Genomic DNA, 24,241 nt, shown 5'->3' on the forward strand with positions numbered 1-24,241 from the left:
AGGCGAGCAATTAGTGGGGGAGGGGGGGTGCAGCTAGGCCAGCCCCCCTCCTCAGCCCAGGCGAGCAATTAGTGGGGGAGGGGGGTGCAGTCAGGCCAGTCCCCCTTTCAGCCCAAGTGAGCAATTAATGGGGGTGTAACCAGGCAGACCTCTTCTCCCCCTCTCGGCACTGGGGACTGATTGGATTGGAAACACTTCTGCGCCCCCCCCCCCCATGATCTGTCCCCCCAAGTCTGACTGTTCAGCAACCATCTGTCAGTGGCAGGTTCCCGCCCATATTTTCTCTGCCAAGTTTTGCACCTTGTTGCATTGTGATTTGTGGTGAGTTGGGTGTGTAACTTCCTGGTTTGTGGATGAAAATGACCAGTTTGCATGTATGACAGTTGAGGTAATTCTGTATTATGAATGTACAGCAAGTAAGGGTGGGAGTGCTGTCTTGTATGTGGTGCAGGTGCAAGGAGAGGCTGGTTGTACAGGGAACGTAAGGGAAAGTCACATCTGTAATGCCTGGGGGTTTTGCACATGTGGTGATTGCAAGAAGGGTGGAAGTTTTTTCAAAGCGTATCCTTGGGCACTAGTAGTTCTAAGAGGAATGGTTTTCCTCCCCCCCCCCCCTTTTTGTTCTTGACTGTGAAACACTTTCAGAATATAAAAAGAAAAGGAGTACTTGTGGCACCTTAGAGACTAACCAATTTATTTGAGCATGAGCTTTCGTGAGCTACAGCTCACTTGAAGTGAGCTGTAGCTCACGAAAGCTCATGCTCAAATAAATTGGTTAGTCTCTAAGGTGCCACAAGTACTCCTTTTCTTTTTGCGAATACAGACTAACACGGCTGTTCCTCTGAAACCTTTCAGAATATATTTAGCAAAAAGTATTTCTCTCATGCTGTAGTGATGAGACCTTTGTGGTATTTATCTGTACTGTAGACATTTGATATGTAAATAATTGATGATTTATTTTTGTGTGTGTTTTTAATTTTACTTTGGGTGTTAGTGTTGTCTGCTGCAGAGGTCCCATTTGTAGCTAGGCCAATCTGAGTAGTTTACTCTTGGGGGAATTCTGCATCACTGCGTGTGCACAGAATTCATGTTCCCGCCCCCTGCAGATTTCTTTTCTTTCCTGCAGAAAAATGACTTCTGATGAGGGAGCAAAGGAAAGCCACAAGAGCAGCCACGCACACCTTCCTGGCAGCACAAGCAGGTCGGTTCAGCGCCTAGAGCAGCCAATAGAGACGTAAATCACCACCGGGTGTGTGTGAAGGGGTGGGAAGTTGTGAGAGAGACACTGTCCTTCTCACTCCCTATTGCGGCACTCTTGGCTTGGAGGGGCAAGGCTTCAGGGTGTGTCTGAGGCGGCAGGCGTGGCGCAGACTGTCCCCTCAGAAAGAGCAGAACGTAGCAGCCTGCCCGCTTAGTGAATTGTTCCCGTTGTCTTTGTGAATTCCCCCAGGAGTATAAAACAGGTGTAAAAGTTTTAAGGCTTCTTTATATGGTCAGAGTGGTGTAAAGGACAGTATGGCCTTATAAGTGCGTATGGTGCTTTACTGATTACAACTGGTCTAAATTATTGGACTGAAAAGAATTCTTATCAAAATGTGCTCTATGAACTGTTTGCTACTGACTTCTCTGGAGATGGTTAGTAGCCAGTACAAATTGTGAGTTTGATTCCCCAGCCCTCACTTGCTCTTCAGTTGCCTATGATGTAACACTGAGCATATGGCTGCATATATTTGTTGACTAATAACTAGAAATAAAGGGTCAAACCTAGCTACATTACTGTTAGGCAAGGAGGTTTGGGGATTTCCTCCCATGCTCCATCCACTGTATTGTACTTTAAATAAATTACCTAAATAATTGAAACCAACATGATTATATTGCGTTGTTTTGACAAATAAAATATGCAGAATTTTAAAATATTGTGCATAAAATTTTTAATTTTTTAACACAGAGTTCCCCCAGGAGTAGTAGTTATAATGCAGTGTGAGAGCACAGAAACACACAAGTTGGAAAAGCAAGTCTTTCTCTCCTCTGGGGCCCTCTGCTGCAATCTCTTACTCCTCTGAGTAAGGCTTATTCACAGGAGTAATCCCATTGAAGCCAGTGTCTGTCTATCATGTTTTTGTAGTGTGGGATCTTGCTCGAGCTACTGCGGTAGGATATGGGGCTGTAAATTCCTCCAGAACAGGTGTTGTGTTGGGCTTCCATAAACTGCCTTCTGCAAGTGCCAGATAGGCGTTGAGAGGGAGCATAGCAGTAGCATATGTTGTAAGTAGGCTTGGCAAAACTTGGTTTTTATTTTTTTATAATTTTGACAGATAATATTAATGTCTATTTTAAGCATTTTAAATCTTAGTATCAATTTAAATTTTTACAGTTGCAGGAAATTATGGGGGGCAGGCAATAATTAATGACAGTAAACATCAAGATTCAAAAAGTTGAAGTTTTATAACTGTTAAAACACAAATTGTCAGCATCACATGTCAAAATAAATATCCTTCAATCAAATTCTAATAAGTTCTCAAGCACCATTTTTCTTTCTTTCTGATCTGTAAATTTTGCTTATTCTTGATGGAAATATTTTTTTGTCAGTTTGGCTGTGTGTGGTGAAATTGACACTTATCAGTAAAAACCACATCCTTCCGAGCCTGACTGTAAGCCATAGACATCCTTGGAAATCTAATTAACATAGAGCAGTCTCTAGGCTGTCTAATTGACAGAAGAGAGAGGGTGTTTTTGTCCCATCTTTCCAGCAACTCAGGATTAGGAGGGTGCAAAGGTGAAAGCCTGTCAGTTAAGACTATGCTCCCTCTCTAGACTGACAGTGAAACTGGCTATAAACAAAAGTGAAATTGAATTCATTTATTTTGATTGTCCATCTTTCTGTTTCTCTTCTCGGTACTCATATGGCCTCCATTATCTGAGTGCCTCACAATCTTTAATGTATTTATCCACACAGCAGCCCTGTGAAGTAGGGCTGTGCTTTTATCCCCATTGTACAGATGGGAAGCTGAGGCATAGAGAGACTAAGGGGCAGATATTTAGAAGTAGTTAGGTGCCTAACTCCCATTGACTTCAGTGTGATTTAGGTGGTGCCTAGATACTTTTTAAAAATCTGGCCTTAAGTGGCTTGCTGAAGGTCTCACAGGCAGTTTCTGACAGAGCAGGGAATTGAACCTGGCTCTCCCAAGTAACTCTCTAATCTAGGAACAAAGCGCATAGGCCATACTTGCAGGTTGTCAGGGGAGTCTTATCTTGGGGCAAGCAATAGCTACATGGGGAACAAAATATTGATAACGGGTTCTTCAATCTAGCAGACCTAGTTAGAACAAGAACTAATGGCTAGAAGTTGAAGCTAGAAAAATTCAGACTGGAAATAAGGTGCAAGTTTTTAATAGTGAGAGTAATTAGCCATGGAACAATTCACCCAGGATTGTGGTAGATTCTACATCACAGACCATTTTTAAAGCAAGATTAACTATTTTTCTAAAAGATCTGCTCTAGTTCAAACAGGAATTAATGGATGGAAGTGCTATAACGTGTTATCCAGGAGGTAAGACTAGATGATCATAGTGGTCCCTTCTGGCCTTATTGTCTATGATTATGAATCTAAAAGTCTCAGGTTAGCATCCTAACAGCCGGACTGTCCCTTCTCCAAGCTAAGAGAAATTCAAAAGATCAATGAAAGGCACAAACAGCGAAAAATAAATCCAATTTAAAACCTTCCCTTCTGACAACCTAAGATATTACAACATAGGTAAAGAAATACATGTATTTATTACATATGACTTTAAACATGATGTATCCCTTTAATGTAGTTTGTTGCCTGCTTCCTGTGCAGACAACAGTGTCCTGTTTCTTGCATTTTTAAAACAGAAAATGTTACCCTCAACAGGATACAAGGGCATTTTGTATTTTTGAAATGGAGACAGTAGCAGCTTTCATTGAACCCCATCTTGGTTTTGTGAGTCATGTGAATTGGACTGTAAACTTTGAGTTATTCATGTTTGCTTAGGAGCATAGTGGAAAAGGGAAGAGCATTTTACATCCAGGTTTCCTTTAGTTTCCCCCCAGCAAGATGGATTTTAATTGAAAAGTCTTGGCTGCAGAGAGTGGTGGGGTGATGCATTTTTAATCTGTTCTCTTCAGTTGACTTAAAGTTTCTATATGAATGTACAATAGAACTTACGTTTCTGTTAGTATCTTTCATACAACTGTATCACAAGACATAAGTCAGTTACGGTATCTGTGTGCAGATGTAAATGCTCATCCATATGTCTTCTTGCTTAACTGCTTATCAATATTTGCAGTTCAGCTGTTTCACTACACTTGTATCTTGCAGCTGGAGTTCACTGATGGCTAAGACTTCTTCAAATAGAAGTATAGCATTGTATGGGCTATATATGCTCAAGTCAGTGAGAACTGAGTAACGTTGTCACCTTGCAGGAGCAGGATCTTTCTTCTGTTTTATCATAAATCTAAGGTGTCTTCTCCTCGAACATGCAGTCATGTATTTGCAGGAGTCCCTGGCAAAATAAATGACAAGTTGGGAGTGTGTAATAACGACTCAATTACCAAGCCATTTCAGAGCACTAAAGAAAAGTACTTCAAGGTCCAAGCCAACAATGTAGTGCATATCCTCATACAAAGAGTTTGAGCTTGCTTCTACTGAAGTCCATGGCAAAGCGAACAAATGAGAGGAATCTAAATAAATTGTGGAACCTGATCCTGCAACACTTAACTTGCTCATTGGCTTTGTCTTCCTTGCAAAAAGGTGGAGGTTTTTTGGTTTTGTTTTGTTTTTTTTTTATTGAAATTGCTATTTCAAAAAAACACCTTTTTTGGAGTGAAAACGCTGACTTCAGTGAGATTACTCAAGTAAGTAAGGGTTGCAGAACAGGGCAGGCTGCTGTATTCATTCATGTGCAGTGGTATAAAATCATATGTGAGATTTCGTAAGAGTTTGAGCCTGGTCTACACTTAAAATTTAGATTGACATAGCTACCTCAATCAGGGGTATGAAAAATTCCCACCCCTTGAGCGTCATAGCTGTGCCGACCTAATACCCAGTGTAGATGCTGCTGTGTTGACAGAAGACTGCTTCTGTTGACCTCGCTCAGGGAGGTGGTGGTCTACTCTATACTAATGGTAAAATCCCATCCATCAGTGTACAGTGTGTACACTAAGGGGTTATGCTGGCATAGCTATAATGACATAGCTATGCTGGTATAGTCCCCATAGTGCAGATATACCCTAGGAAGGTTAATGAGGATGAAGAGTTATCTTCTCTAAGATGCTTTTAATTAATTATAACACTTTTTAGTGAAAACAACATATGGGGAAACTGAAACTCTGGGATGTTGTGACATGGCTCTCTGCAATGCCAAGGATATAATCCAGGAATTCTCCTCAGTTGCATGCTCTAAGCACTATACTGTTCCCCCTCCCGTTAGGACTTTAAGGACTGATTAGCGTGGTAGCACACTATCTGCATCCCTCCGGCCTGAAAAAATGACCTCATTTGTTTACTGATCTTTCTTTCGGTAATAGATTTTTCTTTCTATTGACATTTTAATGTAATTGGTTGAATTATGTGACTTGTTCATTCCAAAAAATGTTATGTTTTGTCAAAAGCAGCTGCGTGTGGTAGGGCCAAATTTAATTTGAACTTCTGTCTTCGTGCTTTATTTCCTGTTTACACAATACAAAAGGAACAAGGCAAAGCAAAAAAATAAGCCTCAATTTATGAATCCATGTTTTAAGTTTAAAATGCCTGTCGGAGCGTGAAGAGGCGGCGGTGGCTGGTTGTTTGTATTCTGATAGTCCTTAGGGCCCCAACTGAGATTGGGGTCCCATTGTGCCAGGCACTATGCAAACACATAGTAAGGGACAGGTCAGGCCTCGAAAGACTTACAATTTACATAGGTCTTGTCTACGCTAAATTTAACCAGTATAGTTAGTGATGCAACCTCCCTAGTGAGGATGCAGTTACATCAGTATAAAGATGCCTTATACCCCATATCTCTCTTCCTGGATGGGAAGAGGAATAAGCTATACCAGTATGAGTCATCTTTGTACCAGTATAACTGTCCACATTAAAGCTATGTCAGCACTATCTTTAACTTTTGCTGTTAAAACTTGTGTCGCTCAGGTGTGACCCCAACCGACATAAATTACACCGACAGAAGCGCTGGTGTGGACAGCGCTCTGTTGGCAGGAGATGGGGGTTGGGATGGTTTAATTATGTCAAAGGGAGAGCTCTCTCCCGCCAGCATAGAGTGGCTACATGGGAGATCTTACTGCAGTGCAGCTGCATCGTTACTGTGAGGTGTCTACTGTAGACATAGCCTAAGGATTGTACCAGTATAACTAGATCAGTGTTCCCAAAAAAAAGAATCATATCACTAAGCAAAATAGATATACTGGTGCAAAATGACAGGTTTCAGAGTGGTAGCCATGATAGCCTGTATCAGCAAAAACAATGAGGAGTCCTTGTGGCACCTTAATATAGGGAAATTACATTTTGTAATGACCAGGACATTACAAAACTGAATTTCCCCCTACTATTACTCACACCTCCTTGTCAATTGTTTGAAATGGGCCACCCTCATTACCACTACAAAAGTGATTTTTCCTCCCTTGGTAGTCTACTGTTAATTGAATTGTCTCATTGGACTGACACCCCCCCCCCCCCGCCCTGCCACTTCGTAAGGTACCTCCCATCTTTTCATGTACTATGTATATATAGGTTTCAGAGGAACAGCCGTGTTAGTCTGTATTCGCAAAAAGAAAAGGAGTACTTGTGGCACCTTAGAGACTAACCAATTTATTTGAGCATAAGCTTTCGTGAGCTACAGCTCACTTCATCGGATGCATGCAGTGGAAAATACAGTGAGGAGATTTTATATACACAGAGAACATGAAACAATATGTGTTATCATACACACTGTAACAAGAAAAGGAGTACTTGTGGCACCTTAGAGACTAACCAATTTATTTGAGCATGAGCTTTCGTGAGCTACAGCTCACTTCATCAGATGTATACCGTGGAAACTGCAGCAGACTTTATATACACACAGAGAATATGAAACAATACCTCCTCCCACCCCACTGTCCTGCTGGTAATAGCTTATCTAAAGTGATCAACAGGTGGGCCATTTCCAGCACAAATCCAGGTTTTCTCACCCTCCACCCCCCCACACAAATTCACTCTCCTGCTGGTGCTAGCCCATCCAAAGTGACAACTCTTTACATAATCAAGTCGGGCTATTTCCTGCATAGATCCAGGTTTTCACACATCCCCCCCCACCCCCATACACACACAAACTCACTCTCCTGCTGGTAATAGCTCATCTAAACTGACCACTCTCCAAGTTTAAATCCAAGTTAAACCAGAACATCTGGGGGGCGGGAGGAGGGTAGGAAAAAACAGGAGGAAACGGGCTACCTTGCATAATGACTTAGCCACTCCCAGTCTCTATTTAAGCCTAAATTAATAGTATCCAATTTGCAAATGAATTCCAATTCAGCAGTTTCTCGCTGGAGTCTGGATTTGAAGTTTTTTTGTTTTAAGATAGCGACCTTCATGTCTGTGATTGCGTGACCAGAGAGATTGAAGTGTTCTCCGACTGGTTTTTGAATGTTATAATTCTTGACATCTGATTTGTGTCCATTTATTCTTTTACGTAGAGACTGTCCAGTTTGACCAATGTACATGGCAGAGGGGCATTGCTGGCACATGATGGCATATATCACATTGGTGGATGTCCAGGTGAACGAGCCTCTGATAGTGTGGCTGATGTTATTAGGCCCTGTGATGGTGTCCCCTGAATAGATATGTGGGCACAATTGGCAACGGGCTTTGTTGCAAGGATAAGTTCCTGGGTTAGTGGTTCTGTTGTGTGGTATGTGGTTGTTGGTGAGTATTTGCTTCAGGTTGCGGGGCTGTCTGTAGGCAAGGACTGGCCTGTCTCCCAAGACTTGTGAGAGTGTTGGGTCATCCTTTAGGATAGGTTGTAGATCCTTAATAATGCGTTGGAGGGGTTTTAGTTGGGGGCTGAAGGTGACCGCTAGTGGCGTTCTGTTATTTTCTTTGTTAGGCCTGTCCTGTAGTAGGTAACTTCTGGGAACTCTTCTGGCTCTATCAATCTGTTTCTTTACTTCTGCAGGTGGGTATTGTAGTTGTAAGAAAGCTTGACAGAGATCTTGTAGGTGTTTGTCTCTGTCTGAGGGGTTGGAGCAAATGCGGTTGTATCGCAGAGCTTGGCTGTAGACGATGGATCGTGTGGTGTGGTCAGGGTGAAAGCTGGAGGCATGCAGGTAGGAATAGCGGTCAGTAGGTTTCCGGTATAGGGTGGTGTTTATGTGGCCATTGTTTATTAGCACTGTAGTGTCCAGGAAGTGGATCTCTTGTGTGGACTGGACCAGGCTGAGGTTGGTGGTGGGATGGAAATTGTTGAAATCATGGTGGAATTCCTCAAGGGCTTCTTTTCCATGGGTCCAGATGATGAAGATGTCATCAATATAGCGCAAGTAGAGTAGGGGCTTTAGGGGACGAGAGCTGAGGAAGCGTTGTTCTAAATCAGCCATAAAAATGTTGGCATACTGTGGGGCCATGCGGGTACCCATAGCAGTGCCGCTGATCTGAAGGTATACATTGTCCCCAAATGTGAAATAGTTATGGGTAAGGACAAAGTCACAAAGTTCAGCCACCAGGTTAGCCGTGACATTATCGGGGATAGTGTTCTTGACGGCTTGTAGTCCATCTTTGTGTGGAATGTTGGTGTAGAGGGCTTCTACATCCATAGTAGCCAGGATGGTGTTATCAGGAAGATCACCGATGGATTGAAGTTTCCTCAGGAAGTCAGTGGTGTCTCGAAGGTGGGGGAGGGGAGGGAGGGAGGGATGTTTTTCTTAGCAAACAATGGGTTAATAATTGAGGCCTGGTCTACAGTGGGAAATTTTATCAGTATAACTACTACCTCTCTCCGCGTAATTTTCACGCCTCCAAGAGAGGTAGGTATACCGACCTAACCCCCCGGTGTAGACATTGCTAGATCAACGGAAGAATTCTTCCATCAACCTAGCTACCGCTTCTTGGGGAGGTGGACTACCTATTCCAATGGGAGAACCTCTCCCATAGACATAGGCGGTGTCTACATCAAAGCACTATGGCGGCGAAGCTGCTGCTGTAGCGTTTTAAGCATACTCATACTCTAACAGTTATGAAAGTGCCATGGTGAGCTGGGGAACAGTCAAATCATTATGTCTGCTGGTCTGGCACCAGTTTCTTCCCCTCTGAGTTTTTGTTTGCTTGGACCTGAGTCCAAACCAGGCTCGTTTGTTTCAACTTGTCTGCCTTCAGCTGGAATGTGCATGTGTTCTGGCAGCAGTTTCCTGTGCAACCTCTGACTGTGCCAGGTACATTTAGCAATAAAGCTGCTAAAGTTGTTGACCGTGAGGTTGTAATTAATTAAGCCTTCAAATGTGGCATCCCATTAATACAAATGGGGTAATTCATATTTCTCTTAGTGATACTGTTTGAGCCTGCCTACTCTGTACAGTTAGAAACAAACAGTGTGCACTGGAAACGCTACGCTGGCAGTCAAGAGCTAGAATAATGAATTTTTGAAAAAATGTGGACTTCGTGGAAAATTTTAAAATGCCTTTAAAATTGGGGTTTCTGTGAATGTGGGTTACAATTATATGCGATTGATCTGATTTCTTTCTTTCTTTAATAGATTCATTGCTGTCTGATTTCGAAATTTCTCCAAGGAACATTTCTAGCAGAAATGGCAGGTAAAGAGCAGTACTAAATATGGAGAAATAAAAACGATGGCAGATAATGTTTCAGCAGTGTACAGTGATCATCATAGTGGAGTAGGCATGATAAGCTTTTCTTCTTCTCTCCATAGGCCCTTCACGTCCCTTGTAGAGCCTTCTGGCTGCTCCCCTTTTCCTCCCTTCCGCATACTCCTATTTTACACTGTGTTTGTCCTCAAGGTCATTAACTGAGGTCCCCATCCTGGCCATAGAAGGCTGGATGTGACTTAGATGCTTGTGTGGAGGAAATTGGTCACTGCAGTCCCTTCCTACAGAAATTAAACGTCTGCTTCCACAGCCCTCCTAGCTGCATTATGAACTTTAACCAAGGGCTTAATTCTGCTCCCATTGAAAACAAAAGCAAAACTCCCATTGACTTCACTGCGAGCTGGAACGAGTCCTGAGTTTATACATCCTCTAAAATTGACAGTGTTTTTTAGCAAACATTGTGCTTGCTGTAGTCTAAAAGTCTTGTCCTACAGCAAAAGCGAGTATTGTAGAAATCTCTGGGGCACGTGATCAGATCTGAGAGAGAATATTTTCTTACATTCCTGTTGTTCCGCCGAAGAAACCGCAAACAGTTTAAAATTGTATATGCACAGCAGCCCTAAAATGTAGCCAACTCTGGGGTGGGCGGTTAGCAGCCAACTGGCACACAGCATGGTACACAACAATAGAGAATAATAGAGGAAAATTTTGGCCACTGACAAACGCCTTTAGCCAATTACCATGGGATCATTAATTTCCAGGCAGTGCAAAATGCAAAGTAAACATTATGGTACTAAATGTATCTACCTTAGAGAGCTGGAGGGCTTATCTGAATGTGCCAGGGTTTGAACCTGTGCTTCAAGGAAATCTATGGGCCAGATGCACTGGTGGCTTGCCGTCACGGAAATGCTGGTGAATGAGACCCCCTTGCGGGGAGGGAAGGAGAGAGGGATCTGCAGTAACCTAAAGTGGCTGCAACTACATTTTGGGAGGGGGGATAGAGAAGGGGCTAGCAGCACCCTGATAAAGAGGCTGTGGGCAGACTGTTCCTTTAGCATCACAGTGAGGCTGCTCTTATTGCTGGTGTTTCTATAGAGAGCAGTTCATTTTGCCAGAGCAGCTTTTTATCTTCTCACACAGAGATGATGGCAAGAGGGGGGGAACTCTCTGGGCCTGAAAGGTCATGTTAAGACACTTGTCTTGTCTTCTGTGCCATTTGGAAGTTTTCCCAGGACATTTTTCTTTTCCTCTGATTGTTTTTAATTCTGTTTTACTGAAACTGAGGACTTGAAACAATTAGTGTCAGTGCCCTGGAATCAAACTTTTAATCAGCACTCAAAGGCAAGAACAAATATTCCCAAATATGTAGAAATGCACACATGGTTATATTAGATATTCATACGTACGTATCTTCCCAGCAGCTAACAGCAGTTTGGATTACACAATTTAAGGACTCCTATTACTTTTTTAAAAATCAGAGGTTTAAAAAATAAAATGCATATAAGAAGGTAGATATCTCTCTGCTCCTTGTGTGGCTGTCCCTACTATCTGTATAATGGTGTCTGAATTTATGGCTTGGTTTGCTAGGGCAAGGCTGAATGAGAATAGAAATGTTGGATTTGGAAGGCAAGAAGGCCATGACTTATGAATTTCATAACAGTAAAAACATCCCTGATATCTGCAGGGCAGATGGTCCATGAAGAGTTAGTGTGACTCATTTTCCCCTTTGACTGGATGGCATCCTTTTAGTATCATAGATTCATAGAATATCAGAGTTGGAAGGGACCTCAGGAGGTCATCTAGTCCAACCCCCTACTCAAAGCAGGACCAATCCCCAATTAAATCATCCCAGCCAGGGCTTTGTCAAGCCTGACCTTAAAAACCTCTAAGGAAGGAGATTCTACCACCTCCCTAGGTAACGCATTCCAGTGTTTCATCACCCTCCTAGTGAAAAAGTTTTTCCTAATATCCAACCTAAACCTCCCCCACTGCAACTTGAGACCATTACTCCTTGTTCTGTCCTCTTCTACCACTGAGAATAGTCTAGAACCATCCTCTCTGGAACCACCTCTCAGGTAGTTGAAAGCAGCTATCAAATCCCCCCTCATTCTTCTCTTCTGCAGACTAAACAATCCCAGTTCCCTCAGCCTCTCCTCATAAGTCATGTGTTCCAGACCCCTAATCATTTTTGTTGCCCTTCGCTGGACTCTCTCCAATTTATCCACATCCTTCTTGTAGTGTGGGGCCCAAAACTGGACACAATACTCCAGATGAGGCCTCACCAATGTCGAATAGAGGGGGACGATCACGTCCCTCGATCTGCTCGCTATGCCCCTACTTATACATCCCAAAATGCCATTGGCCTTCTTGGCAACAAGGGGACACTGCTGACTCATATCCAGCTTCTCGTCCACTGTCACGCCTAGGTCCTTTTCCGCAGAACTGCTGCCGAGCCATTTGGTCCTTAGTCTGTAGCTGTGCATTGGGTTCTTCTGTCCTAAGTGTAGGACCCTGCACTTATCCTTATTGAACCTCATCAGATTTCTTTTGGCCCAATCCTCCAATTTGTCTAGGTCCCTCTGTATCCTATCCCTGCCCTCCAGTGTATCTACCACTCCTCCCAGTTTAGTATCATCCGCAAATTTGCTGAGAGTGCAATCCATACCATCCTCCAGATCATTTATGAAGATATTGAACAAAACCGGCCCCAGGACCGACCCCTATATATAACCTATGTATAACCCATTTGTAGAGGACTGTTCTCCTAAAGTCACCCCTTTCATTGTCATGAAACCATATTGGCTGCAGGCCACAAGGCCTGATTGCTGTAGCCAGAAAGAACTCCACTGGGAATGTAGGCTCTTCTGCAAGCAAACCTCCATCTGTCTCTGCCTGTGGGAGGGGAGAATCCCTGCTTTTCATCTGATTTGTTTGGTCTGGGAAACCAATATCCACCACTGCTTTTGTGCCTAATGGATTAGATAAAACCCTCCTGCAAGGGCTGCCACCACTAGATGCAGCTAGTGACCTGCTTAGCTGGCCTCTCTCACCCTATCTAAGCTACTGTGCTTGTGAGCTGAGTCTGGAGTCTGTTTCACTGCACCTTTTGTGGTCATTTATGCCAGTGAAACACAACTGAATCAGAATGGTGGTGCTTTTCCCCTGGTTTGCACTGGGGTAAATGACTACACAGGCTACAAAACAACAGAGAATGAGCCCTAAATATCTAGGGTGAAGATAAGTGCTGATATTGGCCCATTTGAGTAAATAAACTGGATACCATGAACTAGGCATCCTCTTCTCTCCTAATGGTAGGCATGTTTTTCAGGATAGTTCCAAGCTTTCACACTCTTCTCTGTGCTTCCTCTGAGTATTTCCATGCTGGGAAAGTGCGGGTGAGGGGGCATGTCATTATGATGATTCATTAATTTAAGAGAATATGTCTGAGTTAGCTAAACTGTGTATGTTTTTGTTTTTGTAGAGAAAGTGAATAACTTTCCTCCGCTCCCCAAGTTTATTCCTCTGAAACCGTGCTTCTACCAGAACTTTGCTGATGAAATTCCCATAGACTATCAGAGTTTGGTGAAGAGAATTTACCATTTATGGATCTGTAAGTGAAATTATGAAATTTTTTGAGAAATTGTACATATTGGGCTCAACAGCTATAAAGAGGTAGATCCCCATGTATTACACATTTTAGAGTTTCACTTCTGTTCACTTATCAAGAACAAAATCTTCCTTCTAGGATGCTGTGGTATAGTTTGTGCCTGAATTTTAACCTGTTGTCCCATGAAGCTTACTTCAAAAGTAACTAGGGCAGTCAAGCGATTAATCGCACTGTTAATAATAGAATACCATTTATTTAAATATTTTTGGATGTTTTCTACATTTTCAAATGTATTGATTTCAATTACAACACAGAATACAAAGTGTACAGTGCTTACTTTATATTTATTTTTGATTACAAGTATTTGCACTGTAAAATAAAAAGAAATAGTATTTTTCAATTCCCCTTTTACAAGCACTGCAGTGCAATCTCTTTATCATGAAAGTTGAACTCTCAAGTGTAGAATTATGTTAAAATTAAAACTGCATTCAAAAATAAAACAATGTAAAAGTTTAGAGCCTGCAAATCCACTCAGTCCTATTTTTTGTTCAGCCAATCACTCAGACAAACGAGTTTGTTTACATTTGCGGGACATAATGCTGCCCACTACTTGTTTACAATGTCACCTGAATGTGAGAACAGGCTTTCTCATGGCAATGTTGTAGCCTGCATGGCAAGATATTTACGTGCCAAATGCGCTAAAGATTCATATGTCCCTTCATGCTTCAACCACCATTCCAGGGGACATGCGTCCATGCTGATGACGGATTCTGCTCGATAACCATCCAAAGCAGTGTGGACCGATGCATGTTCATGTTCATTATCTGAGTCAGATGCCACCAGCAGAAGGTTGACTTTCTTTTTTGGTGGCTCGGGTTCTGTAGATTCCCCATCGGAGTGTTGCTCTTTTAAGACTTCTGAAATCATGCTCCACACCCCGTCCCTCTCAGATTTTGTACAGCACTTCAGATTCTTAAACCTTGGGTCCAGTGCTGTAGCTATCTTTAGAAATCTCACATTGGTACCTTCTTTGTGTCTTTGCGTTTTGTGAAATCTGTAGTGAAAGTGTTCTTAAAATGAACAACATGTGCTGGGTCATCATCTGAGACTGCTATAACATGGAATATAAGGCAGAATGTGGGTAAAACCAACCAGGGGACAAAAAATTCTCCCCCCAAGGAGTTCAGTCACAAATTTAATTAACGCATTATTTTTTTTAACGAGCATCATCAGCATGGAAGCATGTCCTCTGGAATGGTGGCCGAAGCATGAAGGGGCATTCGAATGTTTAGCGTATCTGGCATGTCAAAACCTTGCAATGCCAGCTACAAAAGTGCCATGCGAATACCTGTTCTCACTTTCTGGTGACATTGTAAATAAGGAGGCAGCAGTATCTCCTGTAAATGTAAACAAACTTGTTTGTCTGAGCGATTGGCTGAACAAGTATTAGGACTGAGTGGACTTGTAGGCTCTGAAGTGTCACATTGTTTTGTTTTTGAGTGCAGTTATGTAACAAAAAAAAAAACTACATTTGTAAGTTGCAATTTCATGACAGAGATTTAGTGTGCCACAGATGGTTCGAAACTCAAATTGGCCTGATTAGCCACTCAGGTGTTCACAGAAAACAAACCAATCAGTGATATCATAGTGATCTTCGAACTTGAAGGGTGCACAACAACCAACCCCCCCCCCCCCCCCCCCGTTTTGGATCAGGACCCCCAGTTTGAGAAACCCTGCTCCTGAAGATGAAAAAAATCCTTTTGCCCTGCCAACCCTTTCCTCCCAAAATACCTGTCATCCCAGCTTCCCTTCTGGTTACAGAAATAACTTTCTCACTGAGGGACACAATACACACTTGATGCTGTGGGTTTTATTCCAAATGTTGTGTGAGAGAGAGGTGTGTGTGTGTGTGTGTGTGTAAACAATAGGATGATCTGTCACTTCATTGTTCTTTTGTTATTCAGAGATGCTGAAAAAAGCTCTAATTTTCTTGCCTGAAGAAACTGCTTGTCTCCTCCAGACTGACTAGTTAAATGTTGCATGCAGTAAAGCTGCCTTTGTGTGTGGATGGGTTGTTTTTTGTTTTTTTTTTTAAACAAAGCATCCCTCATTCAATTTAGTGGAAAAATGGAAAGGTGCCAGCCATTTAGGCAACTGGGCCACATGTATGTCTGAGCAGACCTGGGCTTTCCTCTGTGCATTTTAGATTTCCATCTGCTGCACGTTTTCTGTTTGGGTCATTCTGGGTTTCTGAGGTGGGTGCGGCATAAAGGTGAGAGAAACAGATCCAAAGAGAAGACAGAAACATTTAAAATAAATACATACTAGAAAGATGAGGGGTCATTATTTTAATTGGATTTGAACATTTAATAACACATGGTGTAGTGAGATTTGGGGAATCCTGTCCCAGAGCTCCTACTGCTGGAGAACAAATGCCTGTGTAAATCACATTTTGCGTTACAGCTTTATAGGCACCATTGATTTAAAGGGTTTTTATTATTTGCTTGTTTTTATAGCCCACGAGTTATCAAACTAAAAATTCTAGACTCTCCAGTTATTCACTTTAAATAGGATTTAACTTAAAAGTGAGTTTTCCCTTTGCTAAATCTTAAGGCATCTGCAAACCAGGGCATTTAAAGCAAGTCTTTTGTTAAACTTTTACAGTTAACTTATACCACGGAATCAGAGGAACAGCCGTGTTAGTCTGTATTCGCAAAAAGAAAAGGAGTACTTGTGGCACCTTAGAGACTAACCAATTTATTTGAGCATGAGCTTTCGTGAGCTACAGCTCACTTCATCAGATGTATACCGTGGAAACTGCAGCAGACTTTATATACACACACAGAATATGAAACAATACCTCCTCCCACCCCACTGTCCTGCTGGTAATAGCTTATCTAAAGTGATCAACAGGTGGGCCATTTCCAGCACAAATCCAGGTTTTCTCACCCTCCACCCCCCCACACAAATTCACTCTCCTGCTGGTGATAGCCCATCCAAAGTGACAACTCTTTACATAATCAAGTCGGGAAACCTGCATAACTGAGCGAAGGATTTTTTTAATTAAAACTGTTTTTTGATGATGTTAACTCCCATTTAACTTAAATGCCTGAATAATCAGTTAGAAACTTCTTGTATTAAAGATTCAGCTGTGTATCTTCCCAGTATGATGTGTTGGTACACAATCATTTATTAATTACTCAGTGTCCCCAAAGTCGGTTAGGAGGGGACATATAATTGGCTGAGCTTGCGAGACACTCAACTTGATGGTATAAGGCATCTCTATTTGGATGGTTAAGCATTGGAATGAATTGCCCAGGGAGGTCTAGATAATACTTAGTCCTGCCATGAGTGCAGGGGACTGGACTAGATGACCTCTCTAGGTCCCTTCCAGTCCTATGATTCTATATAACTTTTTAATGCTCCATCCTATCTGTTCTAAAATTTCTGGGAATTTTCCAGGTATCAATGGGCAGAACTCAATTGATATTGTGGGGGGGAATCAGAAAGCGGGAAGGTGGAAAATGGCATCACACTGAGCTCCTGGCATCAGTTTAGCATAGCCACAGCTTCAAGCCCTCTGTAATTGTCTTTAGATTGAAGAGCCACTTGATGGAAGCTATTAAAACTTTCCAGCATAACACCCTGTCTCATCTCTGCTCATCCTCCCAATAGAGTTAAACATGTTGAAACCTTGAATGATGCATCTCCCAGGCAGGAAGAAGTAAAATAATGTTTGGGGCGGGGGGAGAGGACCTGTGCAGACCCTGGCATTGAGGGATGTGGAATCCTGTTACGGGAGTTGGGGGAAATAGGGACACACAGAGTCCCTTCCATGGAGGGCAATTGGGAGATCCTGGTATAGGAGAATAGGGTGCCCAGAGCCCCTGGCAGGATGGGGGACAGTGGTGTGGGGGAAACCCACCACAGAGCCCTTACTTGGACTCCATGTGCTAGCCAGGGAAGCTACTTGTGCAGGGGGTGTTTTTTCAATGGGATGATTCCACTCCTTTAAAGACCCTTCTGTACCATTCTTGGGGCATAAAGGGACCTTGATGTAACTAAAAATCTGGCAACTCAGTTTTACTTTGTAACAATAGAGGTCCAAATCCTGATCTTCCACTGATCCCTTCACTTGCAGAATTATCCACCCAGTTTTCCTTCCACTAACATATGCTCACAAATGAGTCCCTTGATTTCTCTACTGGTATCTGCCCCATTCCAAAACTGACCATCCCTAGCAGCAGTTCTTCCAAGTTACAGCAGAAGCCATGCCTTGTGGTCAGCGTGTTGATAACTTCCACCCCAATCACTTCATTGTGCTAACAATTCCTCCCATAACAAGGTCTCCTTGTATTATAATACAAACCATTTGCTTTTTTTCTGAAGGCAGCAAACAGCACTACTTATGCCCTCTCCTGTTCTCTCTTTATAGTTTACTGCATCACACTAGTGGTGAATCTAATTGGCTGCCTGGCCTGGTGGATTGGTGGTGGTTATGGCGTTAATTTTGGCTTGGCCATCCTTTGGCTTTTTCTCTTCAGCCCCTGCAGTTACATATGCTGGTTCCGGCCTGCATACAAAGGTTTTCGGTAAGTAGACACTCATCTTCTTCCTTTGATCAAAGGGTTTCCTCTGAGAGGTTCGTTCAGTAAATGTTGATCAAGAAGACAGTGCCCGCAAGCTGTTATCTGTCAGGGCAAAGATTAAGGAGAAAGTAAATGGAATATTCAGTTACAACAATATTTGGTTAAGAAAGTTTGGCCAGCTCAGGAGCTTATAGATGAAGCTATAGGGCTTCCCATCTCTGGATGGCTGGTTTGAATCCAGCCCAGGTAGAGAGTGACTCAAAGTTGCTGCTGTCTGTTGGTGGTTTGGTAGCTGCTTGTTTGTATTATGATAGTGGTTAAAGGGATCCGATTGTTCTAGTGCTATACAGATATGGACTAAGAGCTAGTCTCTGCCCTAGAGAGCTTACAGTTGAAATAGACAAGATGGACAAAGGGTGGAGGTAGTGGGGAAGGATACAGTCTACAAGCTACGTATGAGCTCGGTGAAGAATACTGTGATTAGCGAGAAGTATCCATGCCCACAAAACACCACCCTTGACACAGAGTGGCCCCTTGTTGGCAGAGAGGTCCAGGCCTGAAAAGGCCACAGAAACTTAGTTTCTCTCTTGTCCCCATGAAGGGTTCCTTCAGAACCGGGCTGATTCACATTGGTGAAGGGGGGCTCGCAACAAGATCTTGCATTGCTGATGACCATGCAGTTTGACCTGTTCTGTGGTCATTGCAGCATTGTTTGGTTTGGCACTTTCACAAGCATGAAATCCATATTTTAAAAATTTAAAATTGTTAATGTATTGTGATTATTAAATATCCCTGGGGTTACCTAAGCATTCACATCACTAATGGTATGGGAGACATTCTTCAAAAAGCTTGTTTGAGATTTTTGGTTTCTCAGTTCTTTATGGGAAAACTGTACAAAAACAGCTTGCTAAGAACTGTTCTGTTTTTTGTCTCTAGGCACAGCATCTAGTTACGCATATTGGGAGGGGGTATTTAAATAAAAGCAGCATACAAAGACCAGGTCTCTTCTCAAACTGCACAAATCTATTTAAAATCCTACTTTTTTGTTTAAATTAATAATCATTTGCATGTCTCTAGTGCCTGCTGGGAATTGCAAAGCACTTTGCAATCATTAGTGTATTGAGACTCGCATCTCTTTGAGGGACTTGTGTTTAATCTTCATTTTGCATAGGGAAACTGAGGCGTGGAGAGGGGAAGTTATTTTCCCAAGGTCCTGCAGCAAGTCACTAGCAGAGCTGACAGGAGTCTGTCATTCCAGTTTCCTAGAAACCTTCTCTCCCTTCCTTCATGACCAATGTGGTTTTTTTTTTTTAAATTGGTTAATCATCAAATTCTATGGTAAGAAGTTAATTTAGAAAAAAGCATAAGCAGCTGACAGGAATAGAAGCAGACAGACTAAGGCCCTGATTCTAGAAAGCACTCAAGTATATGCTAAATTTTAAGCGTGTGCCGGTGGGACTTACGCAAGTGCTTAACTCTAAGCATGTGCTCAAATGCTTTCCTGAATCTGCATCTAAATGCTCACCTCAAATACTAACAAAATGTGTGCTAATGTACTGGAGATGATTAAAACCATAGCAACTAAATTAATTACGTTATAGAATTCAAAGGAAATAACTTCTAAAAGGATATGAAAAGCAAAGCAATTGAATCATCTGAAATTCTTAAAGGAAGTGAAAAATGAAATCTGAGAAGTGTTACTCTATTGGGCTGTGGTTTTTTTTGTTTTTTTTTCCCTTCCCCTTTCCTAATTCAGAAGTCCCTGGGGTTTCCAAGTCACTAGCGGAACTCTGTTCAAAGAGCACTTTCTATTCCAAAGTCTGGGGAAAATTACTCCTCCACAATGCTTTCCTCTTGGCTTTGTGGACTAAGATTCTAATTATTTCTTTAATGCTGTTTGTATGTGTTTGTGCAACTGAATGCTGAAAGGCCCTTGTGATTATCCTGTGTAAATACTTCTCTATAAAATCAATACCCAAGGGACAGGCCAGCAAGTCACAGAGCAGTTAGTTTGGAGGAGACTTTAAAGAAAATAGCGGTGTAATCAGGGAAATCTTTTTATGAGAAAGGAATATTGTAGCCAGATTCATTACAGCCAGTCTGACTTCTAGAGAGTCAGGTTAGACCCACTTGCTAGGCTTATTCCCAGATGTTACAGCCATGGTAGATATTGGGATAGCATACTCCATGGATGTTTTTGTGAAACATTCACCATATGTCCACGTCCAAAGTTAAATTAGGTGCAGAGCCTTGGCATGAGAGCAGAGATGTGGCAAATTTCCAGCAGAAAGGTGGATCAGAATTCACCTTTTCCACATGTTCTAGCTCAGTGGTATTCAACCTTTTTTCATTTGCGGATCCCTAAACCAATTTCAAATGGAGGTGTAGACCCCTTTGGAAATCATATAGTCTGCAGATCCCCAGGGGTCCTCAGACCACAGGCTGAAAACCACTGCTCTAGCTGATTCCCATACACCCCTTCAAATTGAGATTTCTTCACTATTGCCAGGTCATTGTCATGAGAGTCCATTTAAAGGTCCTGCCTGGAAAGTTGTTCTTTCACTGTGATTTGGTTTCAGTACTGAGACAAATAGTCCATGGTTAAGGTAATTCTATCACCGTAAATGTGCGATGCTCAGATCCAGTATTCAAAAGGAGAATGCCATGATGGTAGTAGCATTTTGCTATTCTGTAGCATTGTCCAACCCAGGATGTCCAGTCTCTTTCACAACCCCCCTGTGAGGCAACAATACTATTGGACACAGAGGCCACATCTTCTATTGACCTGCCTTTTGTGGAGGTATTCATGCAACTTTACACTCACTTTGCACTGGTGTAAATGACTGCATAAGGTGTAGGGCAAGAGAGAATCAAGTCCTGAGGGTTTCCAACTTGCCCACGGTCAGCCCCGTTCATTTGCTCTCGTCATTAAGTACCAGATTTACAACAGTATTTAGGTGCTTAAGTGTGCAGATAGGCACCTAAGAGGAATTACATACTCAAGGGGAGTTAAGAACCTAACTCATTTAGTTGACTTTCAATGCGAGTTAGGTACCTATCCTGCTTAGGCACCTAGGGGATTTTAAAAATCTCCTCTGTGCATCTTTAGGTGCCTACATACCTTTGTACATCTGGCCTAGAACACACCACCTCCCTGTTTCTGAGGTTCAATGGATTTGATGTCAATAATTTGCTCTATTAAATGTCATCAGGTATGAGTGGGTCCAGAGCTGAACTTCCATTTAAACTAGCAGTATTCCTTGCCAAAGAACGGCTGACTAATATGGGGGGTGGTAGATGAAGACACTGCCTCTGATGGTACCATCTGTGCTACTGTTGCTGGATGGTACGGCTAGGGCTCTGGTAGAGCTATGCTGACCCCCGGTACATCTTGTGATGGAGAGGCCATTGAGCACACCTAGTTTCGGTAGCCACCATGCGTGCCTGGACCACGAACATAAACTCTGCTGACCTCGTTCAGTAGTTTGGCACCTGCCTGACCTATCCAGCCAAAAGACAGAGGTGCTGTGGAGTTACAAAAAGCAGCGTTGCCTCTGAACACAACTGCTTTCCCCAGGCAGCATTCCACCCAGCTCGTGAGGCTCAAACGCACTCTGTACATGGCTGTCAGAGCTGTTTTTCTTCCTAATCCATCCCAGAGCTGGGTTATCAGTGGCCCACTTCCTTAACCACAGGTGTGTAAACTGATGACAAACAGCCACTGGGATATTCCCAGCTAGGATTCTTGTTCTCAATAATTGCATGTAATGCACATACAGGATCTCTCTGGCTGCCAGCACTCGTACCCCTGTGTTCCCATGGCTTTGTGCCTGCTCACAAATGGATGGGTTGCATTATGAAAAGCACAGGTGTCAAACTGCATTGGGTTTAGACATGCAGTCAGGATAACGCAGCAGGTGCTTTCTCTTCTGCAAGAGACTGCTGAGGTATTGGTGGGAAACATGCCTCTCTGAAGGTGGTCATACATCTAATTAGTTTTAGATCAATTTCAGGACCTAGGTTTATTGAGGGAGATTAAGTCCTGATGATGCAGAGACCTGTGTGTTTCCAGCACTCGAGAAAGGGGGGTGGGGAATATTCGTCTTCAAGGTACAAAACTGAGTGGGGATCCATTGCTTCATGATAAAGTGTGCATGGAGGGAGTGGGGACACAGTAACATGGTACAGTACAAGGTGATAAACCCCATGCATTCTCCCTAATATCCTCTCTCATTTCACAGGTCTGACAGCTCTTTTAATTTTATGGCTTTTTTCTTCATCTTTGGTGCCCAGTTTATTCTGACTGTCATACAAGCAATCGGTTTCTCCGGCTGGGGTGCATGGTAAGCAGGATGCTCCCGTTGTCTTTGAATGGAGCACTCAGTCCATGTCTTCTCTCCATCTAGCTGCAGAGATTTTTGTCCCATAGGCTGAATCTATGTTCCACATTTCCACTCATTAAATGCTGATGTTTGGGGGTGGGGAAGAGTTGGGGGAGATGATAGGGGAAGGGGTTTGATGAAGAAAGGGTCCTGGTTAGAGTGAGGGCATGGTCTCAGCTCCTCACCTCACTAAGGTAATGACAGAATATGTTACATGATTTGAGCCAGCATAGGATTTTCATCCGGTCTGTTCTTTCAGGGCTACGTGTTTTCCCCCACCCTAATAAATAGGACTGTGAAATCTGGTCTTTTGTGTGCTTTTTACCCTACACTATACAGACTTCACGGGGGAGACGAGCGTTTCTCAAATTGGGGGTCCTGACCCAAAAGGGAGTTGCATGGGAGTTGCAAGGTTATGGGGGGGGGGGGGGGGAAGAGGGGTCACAATATTGACATCCTTACTTCTGCACTGCCTTCGGAGCTGGGTGGCTGCAGGACGGCAGCTGTTGGCTGGGCACCCAGGTCTCAAGGCAGCACCCTGCCAGCAGCAGCGCAGAAGTCAGGGTGGCAAGACCATACTAGGCCACCCTTACTTCTAAGCTGCTGCTGGCAGCAAACTGCCTTCAGAGCTGGGCTCCCAACCAGCAGCTGTTGCTCTCCAGCCGCCCAGCTCTGAAGGAAGTTCCGCCGCCGGCAGCAGCACAGAAGTAAGGGTAGCAGAACCGCAGCCCCCCCTACAATAACCTTGTGACCCCCACAACTCCTTTTTGGGTCAGGACCCCAACAATTACACTCCCGTGAAATTTCAGATTTAAATAGCTGAAATTGTTAAATTTATTATTTTTTTTAAATCCTATGACCGTGAAATTTGACCAAAATGGACCGTGAATTTGGTAGGGCCCTACCAATAAATAACCATTTCTCCCTCCATATGACCACACCATTGCCGCGGAGAAGCCACCTGTGAGTTTGCAGCAAGGTTCCAACCCAGCTTCTTGGGCGTGAGAGTGAGGAGATCAAGACATCTTATCCTTTCTTCCCCGTGCACATAAATTTCACTTCATCTCCAGTCTACAAAGCTAGAGTCCCAACGTTCATCCTTAAATAATAATTGGAGGGTATGTTCTTGACCTTCCCTGTTTAGGTCACAGAAGGTTGATAATTTAATCTGCCATCTTTAGAGCCTGGATGCAAATCCTGGATGCAAATCCTGCTGAAGCTAGAATAACAGGGGGGGAAAGTGCTACGCAGAGTGCTGTGTTTAAACGCTGCTCCTCAGGGTGCCCATGAGGCACAGTGTGAAGACCTGTGGGAAATGGAGACTCAGCGCTAGGTCAAGGACTCTCAGGTTCCTGGTTCTTAACCCCAGCTTTATTCCACTAGCCCCCATACTACCTCTGCACAAGTGAAAATAAATTTGGTTCCCTGATGGATGTTTGTTTACCTCCTAAATCCTCACCATTCAACTGGCTTCCAGGCCCCTAGAGAAATTCACCTAGCAGGGGATGTTGCAGGTCAGGACTTGAGGTGCCTTGACAGAGATGTGCAGGGGGGAGTGCCTACCTGTACTGCAGCTGGTTCTTGCCCTAGTTCGTTTGTTTTTTCCATGCATATCTTGGAACTTTACAACTCCCTTGCAAATATTTTCAGGTTGGCGGTCACAACAAATGACCGTCTCTGTATTTCGCTTTCTTCCAGCGGATGGTTGGCAGCCACTACTTTTTTCAGTACCAGTGTTGCCGCGGCTGTGTTCATGCTGTTCCCAGCCATACTGTTTACGGTGTCGGCAGTTGCGATGTCCTTCTATCTCCTAAGGGTAAGTGCCTCAGTTGCCTTTCTGACATGAAGTATCTGTC

The 24,241-nt window shown here is 43.1% G+C and overlaps 2 protein-coding genes across 4 annotated transcripts in view; both read left to right on the plus strand.

Annotated features, from left to right (window-relative positions):
* The window catches only part of LOC125627167 (nuclear receptor ROR-beta), a 58,692-nt gene extending 48,903 nt beyond the window's left edge, over positions 1-9,789 (plus strand). Inside the window, exon 11 of the transcript XR_007353941.2 lies at positions 9,738-9,789. The gene's annotated coding sequence lies outside the window, so the exon portion shown is untranslated. The remainder of the gene's footprint in view (positions 1-9,737) is intronic.
* Positions 1-24,241, plus strand: part of SCAMP4 (secretory carrier membrane protein 4) — a 29,435-nt gene that overhangs the window by 803 nt on the left and 4,391 nt on the right. The window contains exons 2-7 of one of the 3 annotated variants that reach the window (XM_075123226.1): positions 1,127-1,201; positions 9,738-9,795; positions 13,289-13,417; positions 17,850-18,006; positions 22,245-22,346; positions 24,084-24,201. In XM_075123226.1, coding sequence (XP_074979327.1) covers positions 9,789-9,795; positions 13,289-13,417; positions 17,850-18,006; positions 22,245-22,346; positions 24,084-24,201 — 513 coding nt within the window. In that variant the 5' untranslated portion in view covers positions 1,127-1,201; positions 9,738-9,788. Of the gene's footprint in view, positions 1-58; positions 322-1,126; positions 1,202-9,737; positions 9,796-13,288; positions 13,418-17,849; positions 18,007-22,244; positions 22,347-24,083; positions 24,202-24,241 lie in introns of those variants that run through there. The other 2 variants (XM_075123227.1, XM_048831044.2) reach the window with 2 other exon arrangements.

Source organism: Caretta caretta, chromosome 25 (genome assembly GCF_965140235.1).
Source record: "Caretta caretta isolate rCarCar2 chromosome 25, rCarCar1.hap1, whole genome shotgun sequence".
Lineage (NCBI taxonomy): Eukaryota > Metazoa > Chordata > Testudines > Cheloniidae > Caretta > Caretta caretta.